This window comes from Jaculus jaculus, chromosome 9 (genome assembly GCF_020740685.1).
Source record: "Jaculus jaculus isolate mJacJac1 chromosome 9, mJacJac1.mat.Y.cur, whole genome shotgun sequence".
NCBI lineage: Eukaryota > Metazoa > Chordata > Mammalia > Rodentia > Dipodidae > Jaculus > Jaculus jaculus.
In genome coordinates, this window is record NC_059110.1 from 12027925 (window position 1) to 12047058 (window position 19134).

Sequence of the window (19134 nt, forward strand, 5' to 3'; positions counted from 1 at the left end):
AAAGTTCTATCCTGGTTTTAATTTCTGAAGCACTTTTTTTTTGTTTGTTTGTTTGTTTGTTTTTCAAGGTAGGGTCTCACTCTAACTCAGGCTGACCTGGAATTCACTATGTAGCCTCAGGGTGGCCTCGAACTCTCAGCAATCCTCCTACCTCTGCTGGAATTAAAAGGTGTGTACCACCACACCCAGCCTTGAAGTACTTTTTTCTGAGAATACTAAAAAGCAGCACTTTGAGAAAAGTGTTTTGACAAGTGTAATAAAAAGAAATGAAGCCAAATTTTTACAAAGTCACAAAGAGCTACTGCCAGAAGATAAATAGAAAGAACCTTGAACGAGATCGCGAGTGAGTTCTTGATCTTGAGCGGACAGCCACTTTCTTCACCTCTGGCTCAAACATCTCCTCCTCCACAGGGTCTTGCCCTTCATCTATATCCATATCCTGAAAAAGCAAGCAAACAAAAAATATAGCTAAGAATTAGTTGGTGACAATTATGCCTCATAAAATATTCACAATGCATTAATTAGTAAAAGAGTTCAGGTGTGGAGTCTAAGCAGGAACCACACTCAGATATCATCATTACACAGGACCAAAGGTGTGTTTAAAAAAATAATTTGAGCTGGGCGAGGTGGCCTCACATCTTTAGGCCCAATACTCGACAGGCAGAGGCAGGAGGGTTGCTGTCAGTCTGAGGCCACCCTGAGAATACACAGTGAATTCCAGATCATCCTGGGCTAGAATGAGACCCTGCCTCAAATAAAATCAATTAAGTAATCAATTAAGAAAATTATGAATCAGAAAACCATCTACTTTTACCTGTTGCTGAATATCTATGGAATCATCTAAATTTGCTTCAGGTTCAAGAAAATGCTGTTGACTACTTCCTTGTGATGGTGACGCGGAGTGCTCTGACCCGAATGTCCCCTCTTGGCTGTCCTGAGGAGTTGCCTATTGAGAAGACACAAATGTTGTAAGACAACTTCATTACAAATGAAAATTTCAATATGGCAAACATAATTAAATGCTCCAGGAGAATCATATACAAAGAAATTTCATACCAAATCATTTACAATCAATCTCAAGTTGTACTTTTATATAAATCCAAGTTTGGTTAAATGGCTAAATGAAGTAGGCCTTCAAGTAAATTTTTTTTGTATTTTTTTTTTAATTTTTAAATTTTTATTAATATTTTCCATGATTATAAAAAAAGTCCCATGGTAATTCCCTCCCTCCCCACCCCACGCTTTCCCCTTTGAAATTACATTCTCCATCATATTACCTCCCCAATACAATCATTGTACTTACATATATACAATATCAACCTATTAAGTATCCTCCTTCAAGTAAATTTTAAAATAAGGAAAATACACTATGCAGGATTACTAAAGGGATAGTTTAAGTAATATTAATGGCAGTAAGATAAATGACTCTAGAATTTTACTAATAATTAACACAAGCAAACTACCACCAAAGTCCAATAAATATATCTAATAATATCACATATTACTTGTCAAAACACAGCTCAAATGTCCCTACCAAACTAACTGCTCTAGCCAAATTATTCTCAACTTGGGCCATCCCCTACCTTCCTTTCCTAAGAATTCAAAAATTAGTAACACAAAGCATGCTGACATATTTCAATAAAAGTTAGGCAACAAAGCAAGCATGGTGGTTGCGCACCTTTAATCCCAGCACTCAGGAGGCTGAGGTAGGAGGATGGCTGTGAGCTCAAGGTCAACCTTAGGTTTCAGAGTGAGTTCCAAGTCAAGCTGGACTAGATTGAGACCACTGTCTCAAAATGAACCATTTATACAATGGTGTTCTATTCAACAACACAGAAAAATGAAATTTGCAGGAAAATGGAAGGTCCTAGAAAGGATTATATACTTAATGAGGTAACCCAGGCCAAGAAAGCATGTTCTCTCTCATATTTGGATCCCAGCTACAAATGTCTGGACTTGAATGTGAGTTGGACTAAAACTCTGTGGCAGAGGGAGGGAGGAGAGGGGAGGAGTTAAGGAGATGGTATTGTATATATGTAAGAAGAAGAACAGATTACTGGGGGTAGAAAGGCCTAAGTGAAGTCAGGGGAAGAGACTGAATAAAGGAAGGGTTGGGGGAAGGCTAATCAAAATCCTAAAGGGTATTAGTAAGTCATGTGGAACCCTACTTTTCTGGACAATGGCACATCCGGAAGCCATAGACTGTCACTAGAACATTTTCAGTGCTAGGGACAGGATACCTTCCAGTGAGTTGTTGGCCAGGCAGGTCCCTGATACCCCAAAACATTACAGATTCTTGGTTTATCACCAGGAACAGAATATAAGACCCTATTGCTGAAGACTCCACCTGCTTGGGCTACAAGGTCATTGAGAAATCTTCCTGGAACTGAGCTGAGATCCTCCTTCATGTAGACCAGCTGACAGAAAGCTGGAAAAAACTATGATGCATGCAGCTCCATGGGAGAGAGAAAAGTCACCACTGGAGATACACAACAAGCCTTAAGATGGGCTAACGAGGCCAAATGAGTCAACAGGTGCAATAGTACCATGTCTGTTATGAGGGAAACCAACCACTCTTTAATTGGACTGGAGACCCACTCCCCAGGAGGAATACATGCTTGATGTTGAAAACCTATGACAAGGAAAGTCATCAGCCCTAGGGGTGTAACACCTGCTGGTGTCTGGCTAAATGCACATATTATGCTCGCCAAAATGCCCAGTAAGTACTTCTCTTAATGTTTTTAATGTTCTCTTAATGTTGAAGAAAGAATGTAAAAACAAAAGGAAGGGTAGGAGTCCTTACAATGAGTTCTTCCAGACACAAAATGCCCTGGATATCCTTGGCCTCAAAGTATCTGACACTACCTATACAAAACCATTTTAACAGGAGGAAAAGATGATGATATCAAAACAAAAGAGAGGCTGAACCGCATGTGGTAGCATACGTCTTTAATCCCAGCACTAGAACAGAAGGTAGGAAGATTGCTATGAGTTCAAGGCCACCCTGAGACTACAAAGTAAATTCCAGGTTAGTCTGAGCTACAGTGAGACCCTACCTTGAAAAACGTAAATAAGGGGCTGGCGAGATGGCTTAGTGGTTAAGGCACTTGCCTGCAAAGCCAAAGGATCCCGGTTCAACTTTCCAGGACCCACATAAACCAGATGCACAAGGGGGCACATGTGTCTGGAACTCATTTACATTGGCTGGAGGCCCTGGAGCGCCCTCTCTCTCTTTCAAATAAATTAAGTAAAATATTTAAAACCTAAAGAAAAATAAATAGAGACTGATTTAGAGGGGGAGGAGATATAATGGAGAGTGGAGTTGTAAAAAGGGAAAGCAAGGGAGAAGGGAATTATGATTTATTGTCTATAATTATGGAAGTAGTCAATTTAAAGAAAGTTCCCATCACATGATGAAAACAAAACTTTTAATTAAAGATAGCAATCTATTTTGTCCAATAACATAGTTGTCATTACCCTGCTAAACAAGAGACAGAGTAGAGGAAAATAAACAAACAACTCCCATAAAGCTTGAAGTCTCCTAAACCCACCTGTCTTCAGTTCTCTCCCTCCAGTATACTGAGATTAACTTCTACAATGCCAGAACACATTTTTTTTGTTTTTTCTGGATATATTTTTAATAATATACAAGATGCATTTTCACATGTGGTATTTAATGTAATCTTTGAAAACAAGCCTGAGATAGACATTATCTCATTTCTAAAGATGGGAAGAGAAATTCAGAAAGGTAACTTGGATAAGACTACACGGCTAGGACTAAATCCCAGGATTTCTAACTCACATTCAAATGCTCTTAATCATCATCGACATTTACATGACATTTCTGAAAACCTCAAAGCACTTTTTTATTTCATAAAGTGGACAATTCAATGATAAAAGATCCTTAGTCTACATCCACTACCATTTTCCAACCACTACAATGTAGTTTTGTTGTTAGAATGTCTTATTTAGCCCAGGCTGGCCTTAAACTTTCTGTGTAGCCAAGAATGACTTTGAACTTCTGACCCTCAGGCCTCCACCTCCCAAATGCTGACATTCAAAGCATGTGCCACACCCAGTTCATACGTGCTGGGAATCAAACCCAGGGTCTTGTGCATGTTAGCAAGCACTATCAACTGAGCTACACCCTCAACCCCTAGTCTCGTCTTTATTTCAGCTTCATCTCCCATTTACAAACCATACCTCAAACATTCTCCGCAGGTTTAAGGAACGGCTCTCCTGAGAAGTAGAGCGCACTGCTCGCTATTGAACCTGACCGTCCCCATACTGAACTTGTTTTCCAGGCCTATGAACTGACACTGTGTGACTACATGGTAGCCACTGGCCACACATGGATACCAAGCAATTGAAGTGTGGCTAGTGTCCATGATGAAATGGTAATATTTTAGATATACTGAGTTAAAAAGAATGATTTATTAGAAGTAATTGCACCTGTTTTTTTTTTTTTTGTTTTTGTTTTTGTTTTTTTTTTTTTTTTGGTATTTCAAGGTAGGGTCTCACTCTAGCTCAGGCTGACCTGGAATTAACTCTGTCATCTCAGGGTGGCCTCGAACTCATGGCGATCCTCCTACCTCTGCCTCCCGAGTGCTGGGATTAAAGGCGTGCGCCACCACGCCCGACCTCACCTGTTATTTTTAAAAACCTTCTTAATGTGGTTGCTAAAAAGTTAAAGTTAATGTGGCTTGGATTATATTTCTATTGGGTACAATGCAGCTAGGGTGTTAAAGTATGACAGGGTTGTGCCATCATTGCAGGCTTGAGAGTGAATTCACTGCTGAGAGGACAAGTGGCCCTCGTGCTGTGGAGAGCAGGGGCGGTGCCGGCGGCTGTATCTGGACTTCAGAGGCATCTTCCAGTGTTTACGTCTCGTGGCGTTAGCATGGGCCAGTCATGAGCACAATGCTGAGTGTTTGGGTATCTAAGATCCTTCCAATAAACTCAGCACCAACAGTGAGTAAGACCCAAACCAGACGGGGCACTTAAGATAACACCATACCTTAGAAAGGTAAGGTGGTGGTTGGTAAAAACTGTAACGTAAGAATATATATTCCAGAGACCAAAACTACGGCAACAAACTAAACCAACCATTCCACAAAAATGTCAATTTACAGACCACAGACACCAAAGACTCCAAAGGCCACAAGATGGGGTTATAAACCTTTTGAGGTGGCTGCTGTTCCAGAAGCTGCTGTCGGAGATGCTCAAGATTTTGCTGCTGCAGTTGTTCTGCTATTTGATGAAAAATGGAATTGTTCACAGATTCGGAAACATGAGAACTGAAAGGAAAAAACAAGCAGAAATACGTATAAAACCAACAAAGATAATATTAAAATGACTGTTCAAAGTAAACAACAAAACCATCTATCTGATACAACATACTCTTTTTCAATGCTTGCTTCTGAAATATCACATAAATAAAATAATTCAAAACATTATTATTAAAAGAGAAAAATATTTCAATAGGCAAACAACCTATTTGAAATAATGATGAAGAACTGATACAACTTCTCAGGCTATTATATATGTGTATCATTGAGCCGGGCGTGGTGGTGCATGCCTTTAATCCTAACACTAGAGAGGCAGAGGTAGGAGGATCACTGTGAGTTCAAGACCAACCTAAGAATACACAGTGAATTCCAGGTCAGCCTGAGCTAGACTGAGAAACTACCTTGAAAAACCAAAAAAAACCCAAAAAACAAAAAACAAGTATATCATTTAGCCGGGCATGGTGGCGCATACACCTTTAATCCCAGTACTTGGGAGGCAGAGATAGGAGGATCACTGAGAGTTCAAGGCCGCCCTGAGACTCCATAGTGAATTCCAGGTCAGCCTGGGCCAGAGTGAAACCCTACCTCGGAAAAAACAAAACAAAACAAAACAAAAACACACACACACACACACACACACACCATACATATAATTTAGTGATTTTTCACTACAACAAGGTTTTTTTGTTATTGTTATTCATTTGTTTGTTTTCAAGGTAGAGTTACAAAGTATACCAGACTGACCTGGAACTCAGTATGTAGTTTCAGGGTGGCATTGAACTCACTGTGATCTTCCTACCTCTGCCTCCAAAGTGCTAGAATTACACAACTTAGAACAGTTTTTTAAAATTACAATTAAAAGACTTGTAAGAAAGGTAAATGTAAATATAATGTTTAAACACTGTCACTTTAACTCTTCTCTAACTACAAGACAGTGAGAGAAATGTTCTCATAATCAGTATATATGTACAATCAAATTTTTAATTGACCCATAAACTTTATAAAATATAATTCCTTTGAAAAGCACCACAGTGTCAGGCATGTTAACAGAAATAAACAGGGTTTACATAAGGAAAAACAATAACTGAACAATACTCTGAGAGTCACACTTAAAACAACCTTAGACTTCTGGGTGCCTTAAGGGAAGACATGAACAAAAAGAGAGCACCCCACCAAAAGGGGCAAGCAAGATGGAGAGAAGAATATATCATCTGGGGCTGGAGAGATGGCTTAGTGGCTAAGGTGCATGCCTGCGAAGCCTAAGGACCCAGGTTCAATTCTCCAGGTCCCAAGTAAGCCAGATGCACATGGTGGTGCATGCATCTGGAGTTCGGCTACAATGGCAGAGGCAACCCCCCCCACACACACACACTGTCTCTAATAAATAAACAAAAATAAAATACTTTTTAAAAAAAGAATACATCATCTGGAGCAAATAAACCTAAGGGTAATAATGCCATCTAGCTTCAAATGTACAAAGGTTATGACTCCAAAGAGAATGGAGTAAGTAATTTCCTTAAGAAAGCAAAGTGTGTGAATCAGTGCATAAAAAAATTAGGGCGACAGGATTCAGTTCAACTAAGGCATACACAATAATCACAAATTCTTGTCTGAACAGGCTCGAAAATGACTGCCTATGTGACTACAGGACTGTTAAAGAAGATCTTAGCATTGTGTACATTACTGAGCTACATCATCTCAAACACTCGTTCCAGGGCTGGAGAGACAGCTCAGCCATTATGCAGCTTGCATGCAAAGCCTATGAACTCACGTTTGAACCTCCAGGTCCCAAGTGGCTAGATACACAGTGACGCAAGTGTGCAATGTCACACATGCCCATGAGGAGGTGCACCCATCTGGTGTTAGTTTGCAGCACATGAAGGCCCTGGCACGCCTATTCTCTCTCTCTCTCTAAAAGTAAGTAATAATAATAAAAAAAAGAAGCCAAATGCTCCTTCCAACTTTACAATTTATTACCTAAAATCTCATTTTTTAAATTTTGTCAAGGAAAATCACTGTTAAAAAAGATTTTATGTATACAGTGAATGAATGAATGTGAGATATGTGCAGTTTGTATGTTCAATTAAGTATCCTAGAACTTTCATCATTCATGACTCCTGTTCAACACTCCCTCTTCTATCTCATATTCTCTTCTGTCTTTCACATGCCTTCATGGAACTTAGGGTTATGCAAAATTGTTCCAGGCAGAGGGGGAAGTAACTGATTTAAATTAAAAAAACATATATTCCATTTACTTAAATCAGCAAAATCCATCAAACCCCAATCCTTATTTTGGACTAGTTTAATGCATCTCCCTCCCAGAAATTGCCCACTCTCTAGAAGTGGATTTTGGTATTAGAACCAAACTTCTAACCTCTTGGTGCATATGGTTTCAACTAATTTAAAGGCAGCAAAGATACAGAAAATACCACAATGAGATTACCAATGCTTATCAATTTTGCTACAGAAAACTATGATAAACCCCAACTATCTGCACAGATCTGGGAAGGAGTGCAATAATCTGGGCAGGTAGTAAAGAAGACGGGAACGCCAGCGCCTTCAGTAACGGTAGCACTCAGAGCCTGCAAGACCCCCGACTCACTTACAGCATACTCAGTAATAACAGGAGGCAACCTCCCACCCAATCTTAGCAGAAGAAATTACAGACATAAACAAATCACAATTCTTACAGTTGAGGAGTAGGAATTTCCTTTTTGGGTTCTTCACTATGCTCAGAATCTTCCCCAAAATCAAACCTATCCATCAACTTCTAAGAGAGAGAAAAAGACAAATTAAGAAGTGATTCAGACAAATATGTAACAAATGCTGCCCTGAATGCCCATGACACCCCCCCTAGTGTACCACTATAATTAAAATAGGTGTTATACATAATTTTATACCACATTCTAACAAAGCTTTTTTTTGGGGGGAGGGGTTCAAGGCAGGGTCTCACTCTAGTTCAAGCTGACCTGGAATTCACTATGTAGTCTCAGGGTGGCCTTGAACTCTCGGTGATCCTCCTACCTCTGCCTCCCAAGTGCTGGGATTAAAGGCGTGCGCCACCACGCCCAGCTTTTAAGAATTTATTGTTTTTGTTTTTTAAGGAAAAAACCTCTTAAATTTAGCTTATGCATTTTGAGTGAATCATAATTTTTAAAACACTTTAACACAGTCACCCTTATAAATGATTCTGGTTTCTACAGCTTCACTTAAGTACCAGCATCAACTATGCTATGAAAATATTAATATTCCCATAAAAGAAATTACATGCACATAATTTATTACAATGTGTTAAAATTGTTCTACTTATTGTTACTATTAATTTCTTACTGTGCCTTATTTACAAAAGAAACGTCCCACGTATGCATGTATAACAGGAAAGCAGGATGTAAAAGTTATGTGCATTGGGACCACCTCCGGGTTCAAGCTTCGGCTGGGACGCTGGAGACCCGCCCTGAGGACTTGACGGGCTACTGCATCATCACGAGACCAGTTATGGCGTGGCAATGGAAGCACTCATGCTTGATTTAGAAGACAAAGGACTAAAATAAGTTCTACCTGCCATGTCTTCCCTGCCATGACGGAATATCATGTCACCCTGCAACTGTAACCTATTCCCTTTCTTTCCTTCCCTATGATCTCTAACCCAAATTAAACCCTTTCTTTTCCCCTTAAGTTCCTTCTGGTAGGGTATCCTGCACCAGCAATGAAAATCAACTGATATAAACAAGCCCAGCATGAGTTGGGAACCAGCACAGGCTACATGGCAAAGAGCTTATCTTAAATGACCAAATAAGGGGGGGGGGAACACTATGATAAATGCAACATATGGAACTAGTCTCTAAATCACATTATACAAAACTTATCAATTGCATACAACACAGTTGAGATCTGAAAAACTACCTTGTTAAAAGAGACGCCCTGATCTAAGGGAGTAAGTGTGTTGGCTGCTGCAGCTGCAGCTGTCAGCTGTGCGGTGAGAGCTTGCAACTGCACCACGAGACCGGCGTCTAAGGCCTGCAGGATGGAGGGCTGAGGCTTCTGCTGCTGTATCTGTAAGGTCTGTATTAACTGCTGAAGCTGGAAGAGAAAAATATGATTACAACAAGTGTTGGGTATATGCCTACGTGTACCCACCTAAAACTTTTATAGTAAATAAAATTTATCATTCTAGATACAATTTTTTTTTCTTTGTGTATGTGTCACACACAAACACATATTTCTGTGTCCTTAATAAGACTGTCATCCGCTGGGCATGGTGGCACACACCTTTAATCCCAGCACTTGGGAGGCAGAGGTAGGAGGATCGCCATGAGTTCAAGACCACCCTAAGAACACACAGTGAATTCCAGGTCAGAGTGAGCTAGAGTGAGACCCTACCTCAAACAAACAAACAGACTGTCATGACTTTGGAAAGTTAAACAAAAGTTGGGAAAAAAAATAGTAAACTCCTCGCAACCAGACAAAGAACTCCCCAGACTATAGCAGTACAGTAGGTCCAAGAAATGGGGCTGCTGGGTGGTGGCGCACGCCTTTAATCCCAGCACTCGGGAGGCAGAGGTAGGAGGATTTCCAGGAGTTCGAGGCCAGCCAGAGACTCCATAGTGAATTCCAGGTCAGCCTGGGCTAGAGTGAGACCCTACCTCAAACAACCAAAAAAAAAAAAAAAAGTGGGCTTGATACAAGACACCTGACTGTGTGGCTTTGGCCTTTTGGAGCTGATTTTCAAGGGGAATGTGGAAGGATTTGAAACCTTGGCCTAAGAGAGGCCTTGCAGTGCTGTAAGTACAGCTTGATGGACTATTCTGGTCAGAGCTGAAAGACCTGAGTGCAGTAAGAACTATGGATGTGAGGTTTGGCTTATGAGGGTGAGCAACAGCTTGGCTTGGACTGGGCTAGCAGTCTGTGTGAGAAGCTTGCTGTTACAACTGTGTCCTGAGAAGTGGTGCAGGGCTGCTTTGCAAAGAAACAGACTGATATGAGTAGAGATGGCACAGGAAAAAAAAAAAAAAATGAAACATTTGGGTGAAACTGCTGCCTGTTCAGCTGTAATTGAGAGATTACAATCATAAGAGACTGAGCCAACTGTCTTGCATCGGGACAACAGAAAGAACATAGACTCTTTGGAAGGGGCCTGAGTGTTCAAGGAGTGTCCTGTTCTTTAAAGTCTGCTTTATTCCCCCCTGGATTAACAAACAGGCAAGCTACCTGGTACTATGGAGTATAAGAAATGCAGGAAAGAGAGGGTCACTGAGTTTGCAACACGGTCTTGTATTCTGGAAATGGCCATGGGCAGTGTGAAGCGGGTTTGCTGGATGCCTGCATGGAGACCCATGGAGCAGTGAGGATTATCAGTGGGTTGCAATGGAGATGCCAGGACCACGAGATGGCTGCTAAGGAAAGCTGCCAGACAGGAATGTGAAGTTTTCCAGAATTGTGAGTAGCCTAGCTGGAGGGGCAGAATTGGAACTCCAGAGACTTGTTGCTGGTTAGAATTACGGGATTTGGAGATTTGTCACTGACTAGAGGTGGTGGACTTGGAGCTACAGAGTTCGATGTCTGCCCTGTTTAAATTTTGTATTGGTTGAGTATTTCTTTGCCTTGCTCAATGCCATATTTTGCAGTGTGAATGTTTATTCTGTGCCATTATAGGTTTCGGGTTTTTTTTTTTTTTTGGTATTATAACTCAGTTAAAAAACCTTGGACTATGGGGATGTTTGGACATCATTAGAAATAATAAAAACTATGGGGACTTTTAAAGTTGCATGAATGCATTGCATTTTATATCATGTTTGGTAATCAGTTTTGGGGAGCCAGGGCAGAATGTGGTGGGGTTTGATTCAGGTGTCCCCCATAAACTTAGGTGTTCTGAATGCTAGGTTCCCAGCTGATGGAGATTTGGGAAATGTTTCTAACTTAGTTTAATAGTTTAAAAATATAAAAAACTTCAGAAGGAGCCGGGTATGCTGGTGCACACCTTTAATCCCAGCACTCGGGAGGCATAGATAGGAAGATCGCTTGAGTTTGAGGCCACCCTGAGACTACATAGTGACTTCTAGGTCAGCCTAGGCTAAAGTAAGACACTACCACAAAAAGAAAAAAAAAAAAGCTAAACCTGAGTTAAATCTATAAACTGTCAACACAGATTAGAAAGAAAAAAAAAAATCAAGGCTATTAATATTAATTCAACTTGTATTATAAGGTGGCACAGGGCTGGAGAGATGGCTCAGCATTTAAGGCACTTGCCTGCAAGGCCAAAGGACTCAAGTCTGATTTCCCAGTACCCATGTAAAGCCATATGCACAGGATGGCGCATGCATCTGGAGTTCATTTGCCGTGGTTAGAGGCACTGAAGCACCCACTCTTTATCTGCATCCTCCCTCTGTCAAATTAGTTAATTTATAAAATAAGGGTACAACTATTAAGCATAGAAATAATATATATTAAAATAGCCATATTGTGAAACTAGAATCATATATCAAATAAAAGCAGTCTGTAAATTAATGTGGTCAAAATTTTTTTTAAAGTGTGCATGAAGTTACCACTAAGGTAAGCAGCACAAAGACAACACTAATTGTCCAAATCAGGAAGACAGAAGAAGAAACAGGGAAGGGGCAAAATGCCCTATTCCTCCTCACGCACCGAGCCACTCCTCGTGACTGCTCCTTTTTCCTAATAGACTACTGTACCGTTCAGTCATCAAAATTCTGAATTACCACAGCATTCAAACGCTTTTTCTCCTGTGACTCACCTTCTATCCATCACTGTTATACTGGCTCTCTGTGCTACTTCTTGGGAAAGTAACAGAAACCACTCTTACCAACTCTGTACTGTATCATCTGCAAAATGCCTTATATCAAAAATATTGGGGGGGGGGTGGAGAAATAGCTTAGCAGTTAAGGCACTTGCCTGTGAATCCTAAGGACCCAGGTTCAAGTCTCCAGATCCCACATAAGCCAGATGCACATGGAAGCACATGCATTGGAGTTCATCTGAAGTGGCTAAAGGCCCTAGTATGCCCATTCTCTGTCTATGTGTGTGTGCCCCTCCCTCACTCTCTCCAATGAATAAATTTTTAAAAAATTTTTTATGGAGCTGGAGAGATGGCTTGGTGGTTAAAGCACTTGCCTGCAAGCCAAAGTAGCCAGATTCATTTTCCCAGAACCAACATGCACAAGGTGTTACATGTATCTGAAGTTTGTTTACAACAGCTGAAGGCCTTATCAACCCACACACACTGCTCTCTTTCTCCCTCTCAAATGTGTAAATAAAATTTAAAAAAATGTTTAGGGGGCTGGGGAGAGAGCTCAGCAGTTAAGCTGCTTGCATGCATAGCCTAAGGACCCAGGTTCAATTCCCCAGTACCCATGTAAAACCAGATACACAAGGTGGGACATGTTTATGGAATTTGTTTGCAGTGGCTAGAGACCCTGGCACACCCATTCTCTGTCTCTCTACCTTCCTCTCTGTATCTCTCAAATACATAAGTGAAATATTTTAAAATAAATACATATGCACATACTTAAAATTTTTTTTTGCTCTTTTTTTGAGTTAGGGTTTTGCTTTAGCCCCCAGGCTGACCAGGAATTCACTATCTAGTCCTCAGGGTAGCCTTGAACTCAGGGCAATCCTTCTACCTCTGCCTCCCAAGTGCTGGAATTGAAAGTATGCACCACCATACCCGGCTATTTTTTTTTTATTTAAATTAGGCATGGTGGCTCACATGTTCAATTCTAGCACTCAGGAGGCTAAGACACACATTCAAGGCCAGCATAAGCTACACAGTTATCTTAGGTCTGCCTAGGCTACAGAATAAGACACTGATACAATAAACAAATAATTTTAGTAGGCACATTTTAAAATGAGGGCATTTTCCATAGAATTGTTTTTAGGATATTACAATACTTTATACTTTCTTTTTTTTATTTTTTATTTATTTATTTGAGAGCGACAGACACAGAGAGAAAGACAGATAGAGGGTGAGAGAGAATGGGTGTGCCAGGGCTTCCAGCCTCTGCAAACGAACTCCAGACGCGTGCGCCCCCTTGTGCATCTGGCTAACGTGGGACCTGGGGAACCGAGCCTCGAACCAGGGTCCTTAGGCTTCACAGGCAAGTGCTTAACCACTAAGCCATTGCTCCAGCCCTACTTTATACTTTCTTAATATCTCATTCACGATCAAGTTTGCCAATTGTCTGAAAGTTATAGAAACTAGATCTATCCCAAAATTATACACTAAATTGATTTTCATACTTGTACAATATCCCATGTTTTTGATGTTTTTCTCAAAACATATGTAACTACTTTTCAGTCACCAAAGAAGGAATTCTTTTTCTAGACTTCTCTCCGACTGTTCAGATCATGCTTAGTGAATGAATTCTTTATTTAGTAGCCCACCATTCCAGTCCTCCAAATTCAGCATTAAAAAACCAGGCACAGCCAGGTGGTGGCGCAGGTCTTTAATCCCCAGCACTCGGGAGGCAGAGGTAGCAGGATCACCATGAGTTTGAGGCCACCCTGAGACTACATAGTGAATTCCAGGTCAGCCTGGACTACAGTGAGACCCTACTTTGAAAAGAATTTTTAAAAAAGTAAATAAAGTCAGGCATGGTCACCCCATAGCATGGTCTGCCATAGCAGATGGCAGAGAATGGAGAATTGCTAAGGCTCACTGACCCAAAACGGCAGCTCTAGGTTGAGGGCAAGGCCCTATCTCAAGAAACTATAGATGTGAAGGACAGAGAGAAGCACCCAGATTTTTTCTCTGGCTAGTATATTTACACATACAGGCCCATGTACATATCACATGTCACACAACACACACATGCTTGCATGTGTACAGCTATTTAAAAGTTCACAATATAAACATTTTTAATTTTTTTGTTATTTTCATTTATTTATTTGAGAGCGACAGAGAGAGAGAGAAAGAGGTGGAGGGAGGGAGGGCGAGAATGGGCGCGCCAGGGCCTCCTGCCACTGCAAACAAACTCCAGATGCATGCGCCCCCTTGTGCATCTGGCTAACGTGGGTTCTGGGAAATTGAACCTCGAACCAGGGTCCTTAGGCTTTGCAGCAAGCGCTTAACCGCTAAGCCATCTCTCCAGCCCACAATATCAACATTTTAAATCATAAACACTTACTGCTAAAGTCTACGTGGGAAAAGTAGAATTTAAGAATTTAAAAGCAAGGATAAAAAGAGAAAGTACCCCAAAACACAACAAACACTGGGGATTTTTTTGATTAAGTACATCCAGAGGCAAATATCTCTCAAGGTGTTACATACAGAACAGGGAAAAAGGAAAGCATTTCTAAGCTGATTTCTCAAAGCAAGAAATAACCCGAATTTATGTCTGGAAAGGAGATGGCAAAAACCCACTCCACACAGAATGGTTGCAATATAGTTGGAAACTGTTTCACATTTCAAAGCAAAGCCAGTTACTGAACATTTCAGTCAAACACCTCAGGCAAGCATGGTTCTATGTGCATATAGCTTAGGGTTATAACACTATACAATTATGAGAATGTTTCAAAATACAATTAATTTTATGTAAAGAAAAAAATCTTACCACAATCCTCATTGATGGAACTTTAAATTAAACCAGGCATGGTGGCACATGCCTTTAAACCCAGCACTAGGGAGGCAGAGGTAGAAGGATCGCTGTGAGTTTGAGACCACCCTGAAACTACATAGTGAATTCCAGGTCAGCCTGAGCTAGAAGAAGACCCTACCTGGGTGGGGGGAGACAAACTTTAAATCCAAACAGTATAATGCAGAAAGAGTAGAATATGCTCCTAATAAAGAATACATATTCAAAACAAAATCATCTTCTCTCTCTCCCTCTATCTGTCTTTCTCTCTGTGTCTGTTGTTCTCAAATAAATAAATAAATAAAATTTTTAAAAAAAGGGCTGGAGAGATGGCCTAGCGGTTAAGCGCTTGCCTGTGAAGCCTAAGGACCCCGGTTCGAGGCTCGGTTCCGCAGGTCCCACGTTAGCCAGATGCACAAGGGGGTGCACGCGTCTGGAGTTCGTTTGCAGAGGCTGGAAGCCCTGGCGCGCCCATTCTCTCTCTCTCCCTCTACCTGTCTTTCTCTCTGTGTCTGTTGTTCTCAAATAAATAAATAAATAAAATTAAAAAAGAAAATCATCACCAAGCCAGGCGTGGTGGCACAGTCTTGAATCCCAGCACTCAGGAGACAGAGATAAGACCATCACCAAGAGTTCAAGGTGACCCTAGGACTACAAGGTAAATTCAGGACAGCTTGGACCAGAGTGATACCCTACCTCAAAAAACAAAACAACAACAACAAAAAATCAGCACAAAGCTAGCTTTCATCCCATCTGTGGTAAATAGAAACATTTCTTTCTACTTAGCAAGCGGGGAGATAAAAATGAATACTATCTTAGCATTTGCTATGGGTGGTAGAAGAAAATAAGAACCAAAAAGAACCTAAATTAGAAAAGGGACTAGATGGAAAGCAGTTCAGTGGAAGGGAGAAGGGGGCCATGATCACTATACATAATGTGAATGTATAATAATTATCAAAATGTTCTTGTGATCTTGTTATTTATTTATAAGCAGAAACAGAGAATGGGCACACCAGGGCATCTGGCCACTGCAAATGAATTCCAGATGCATATGCCACTTTGTGCATCTGGCTTACATGGTACTCAGGAATTAAACCTGGGTCACCAAGCTTTGCAGGCCAGCACTGAGACATCTCTGCAGCCCCCATCAAAAAGTTGTGAAGTCTTGTCAGGCATGATCCAAGCCTTTAATCCCAGCACTCAGGAGGCAGAAGTAGGAGGATCGTCATGAATTTGAGGCCACCTTGAGACTACACACTGAATTCCAGGTCAGCTTGGGCTAGACTGAGCCCCTACCTAAAAATAAATACAGATTTTTTTTTAAGTTTTTTTTTTTTTTAAATCTCTTCTTAAACTGAGATAGGAGAATTGCCATGAGTTCAAGGCCAGCCTTGGCCATAGAGTGAGTTCCAGGTCAACCCAGGACTAGAGTAAGATCCTGCATCAAAAAGGAGAATAACATCTCTTCTGAGCCTTAGCACTAGTGCAATAAAATCAGTACAGCATACAGGTCGCACATACTCACGCTCAGGATGCAGAACAAGTACTATTTGCAAACAGTATAATTTAACTGGAAAATGAAAGAAGAGTCATTTGAAAACTGTGGTGTCAGCATGTAAGATGTCCCTCACGGGCTCATGTGCTCGAATACTTACTCCCCAAGTGATGACACTACACAGGAAGGCTATGGGGCCTTTAGGAGGAGGACGTGTGTCACTGAGGCTGGGCCTCCAGACTTTACCGTGCACTCCCGTTTCCTATTCACTCCACCCCCCCCCCCCCCACTGCTGAAGTGAAGCTGGGACACTGGCTGTCTGCAGCGGCCACGCTCTCCCTGCCAGCCAGCCTTGCCCTCAACACTGCCAACTCAAACAAACCTCTCCTTTTGTAAGCTTCTTCCGGTTGGGTATACTTCCCCAGCACTTAGAAAGCAACTAATACAAAAACTAGAAGAATTTAGTCTAGCATTGGCTACAAAAAAAATCCAACCTCAAATGAATTCATATAAACAAATATAAGCAATATGAAGAAACTACTCAAGTTACAAAGATTAGGCAGGTATGGTAGAACAATCCAGCACTCAGCAAAGGTAGAAGTAGGAGGATCACTGTGAGTTTAAGGACACCCTGACACTACGTAGTGAATTTCAGGTCAGCCTGAGCTAGAGCAAGACCCTTCCTCAAAAACCCAAAAGAAACGGTCTGGAGTGGTGGCTTAGTGTTTAAGGCACTTGCCTACAAAGCAAAAGGACCTCGGTTCAACCCTAGGACCCACATAAGCCAGATGCACAAGTTGGTGCATGTGTCTAGAGTTCATTTGCAGTGGCTAGAGGCCCTGGCATGCCCATTCTCTCTCTCTCTCAAATAAATAAATATGTTTTTAAAAAGACTGTCAAAAAATTAAGCAAAAGATACAAAAGACATGAAAAATAAAAATACTGTGTAAAAACTGGGCACAGGAGGGAATTACCATGGGATATATTTTATAATCATGGGAAATGTTAATAAAAATTAAAAAAAAAAAACTGGGCACAGCTGGGCGTGGTGGTGCACACCTTTAATCCCAGCACTCGGGAGGCAGAGGTAGGAGGATCGCCATGAGTTCAAGGCTACCATAGTGAATTCCAGGTCAGCCTGAGCTACAGTAAGACCCTACCTCGAAAAGCAAAATACTGGGCGCAGTGGTTGCACACCTTTAATTCCAGCACTTGCAAGTCAGAGATAGGAGGATCATCATGAATACGAGGCCACCCTAAGACTTCAGAGTAAGTTCCAGGTCATCTTTGCTAGAGCAAGACCTTACCACAAAAGAACAACAAAAAAATACTGCTTAACATCCACCAAGGCTCAGGGGGTTTTGTAAAGAAGGGGGCAGAGATTGCAAGAGCCACAGGGTGAGGAGTATCCAGAGGCCTTGCCCCCCCACGCCCTATGATTGACCCTCACTCTCACAACTTATAACCTACAACCTCATGGTGAAAACCAGCAAACCCGCAGTGGGATGGGGACAGGGAGCAGGGAAATGTAACCCATACATGATTTATCCATAGAAAGTTTCTACTTAATTTTTTTTAAAAAAATGCTGAGTCATCCTAAGGTCAGAAGGCACCATAGTGCTGAGAAGTGACAGAGGAGTGCTCAGCACTGAAACATCTCAATCACACCTTCCAAGGCTCAGGGTCCATTGTGGAAGAGGTGGCATAAAGAATGTAAGAGCCAAAGGAAGGGTAGGACTCCTTACAACGTGCTTCTCCAGACACAAAATGGCCTGGATATCCATAACTTCACAGTGCCTGACACTACCTACACAAGGCCATCATAAGAGGAGGAAAAGATGATGACATCAAAATAAGAGAGAGACTGATTGAGATGGGAAGGGGATACGATAGAGAGTGGAGTTTAAACAGGGAAAGTGGGGAGAGGGAGGGAATTACCATGGGATATCATGGAAGTTGTTCAGCACTGAAACATCTCACACCTACCAAGGCTCAGGGTCTGTTGTGGAAGAGGCGGCGGAAAGAATGTAAGAGCCAAGGAAGGGCACCACTTCTTACATACAACTGCCCCGACATAATTTGGCCTCGATATCCCAGACTTCACAGTGCCTAGCAATACCCACACAATGCCCTCATAATAGGAGAAAAAGATGATGACATCAAATGAAAAGAGAGACTAATGGAGAGAGGGAGGGGATATGACAGAGACCAGAGTTATGAAAGTTGGGGGGAGGGGAGGGGATGGAAAGACTATGGTTTGTTGTAAGTATAGAAGTTGTCAATCAAAAATAGATATGTTAAAAAAATAAATACACAAAAAAACATTTAAAAAATTTAAAAAAATACTGTTTAAGTACAACAGAATAACTCACTATTATAAAGACATCAATGTTTCCCATTCCTCAAACTGTCCAACATGCATCACATGCAAGAGGATCACCCTGACCCGCGACCTATCAGCCACAGCAGCTTGGTCTCTATTTGTACAATACACCAATGTCTCCCACTTCCCTGGATGCAGGCACTCACAATTCTCTCTGCTTCCTCTTTTTTTTTAAATACATTTTATTTATTTATATATTTATTTGGGAGAGAGACAGAGAAAGAGGTAGAGTGAGAGAGAGAGAGATAGAAACAGAGTGGCCTCCAGCCACTGCAAACAAACTCCAGATGCGTTGCCTCCTTGTGCATCTGGCTAACGTGGGTCCTGGGGAATCAAACTGGGGCTGTTTGCTTTTCATGCAAACACCTTAACTGCTAAGCC

At 41.3% G+C, this 19134-nt stretch overlaps 1 protein-coding gene across 5 annotated transcripts in view; it reads right to left on the minus strand.

Moving 5' to 3' along the window:
• The window catches only part of Scaf8 (SR-related CTD associated factor 8), a 214537-nt gene that overhangs the window by 138798 nt on the left and 56605 nt on the right, over nt 1-19134 (minus strand). For all 5 annotated transcript variants that reach the window (XM_045158857.1, XM_045158858.1, XM_045158859.1 and 2 more), the window contains 5 exons: nt 9192-9368; nt 7979-8058; nt 5180-5297; nt 815-946; nt 327-439 (listed from right to left, as the gene is read on the minus strand). In XM_045158857.1, the coding sequence (XP_045014792.1) occupies nt 327-439; nt 815-946; nt 5180-5297; nt 7979-8058; nt 9192-9368 (620 nt within the window). The remainder of the gene's footprint in view (nt 1-326; nt 440-814; nt 947-5179; nt 5298-7978; nt 8059-9191; nt 9369-19134) is intronic.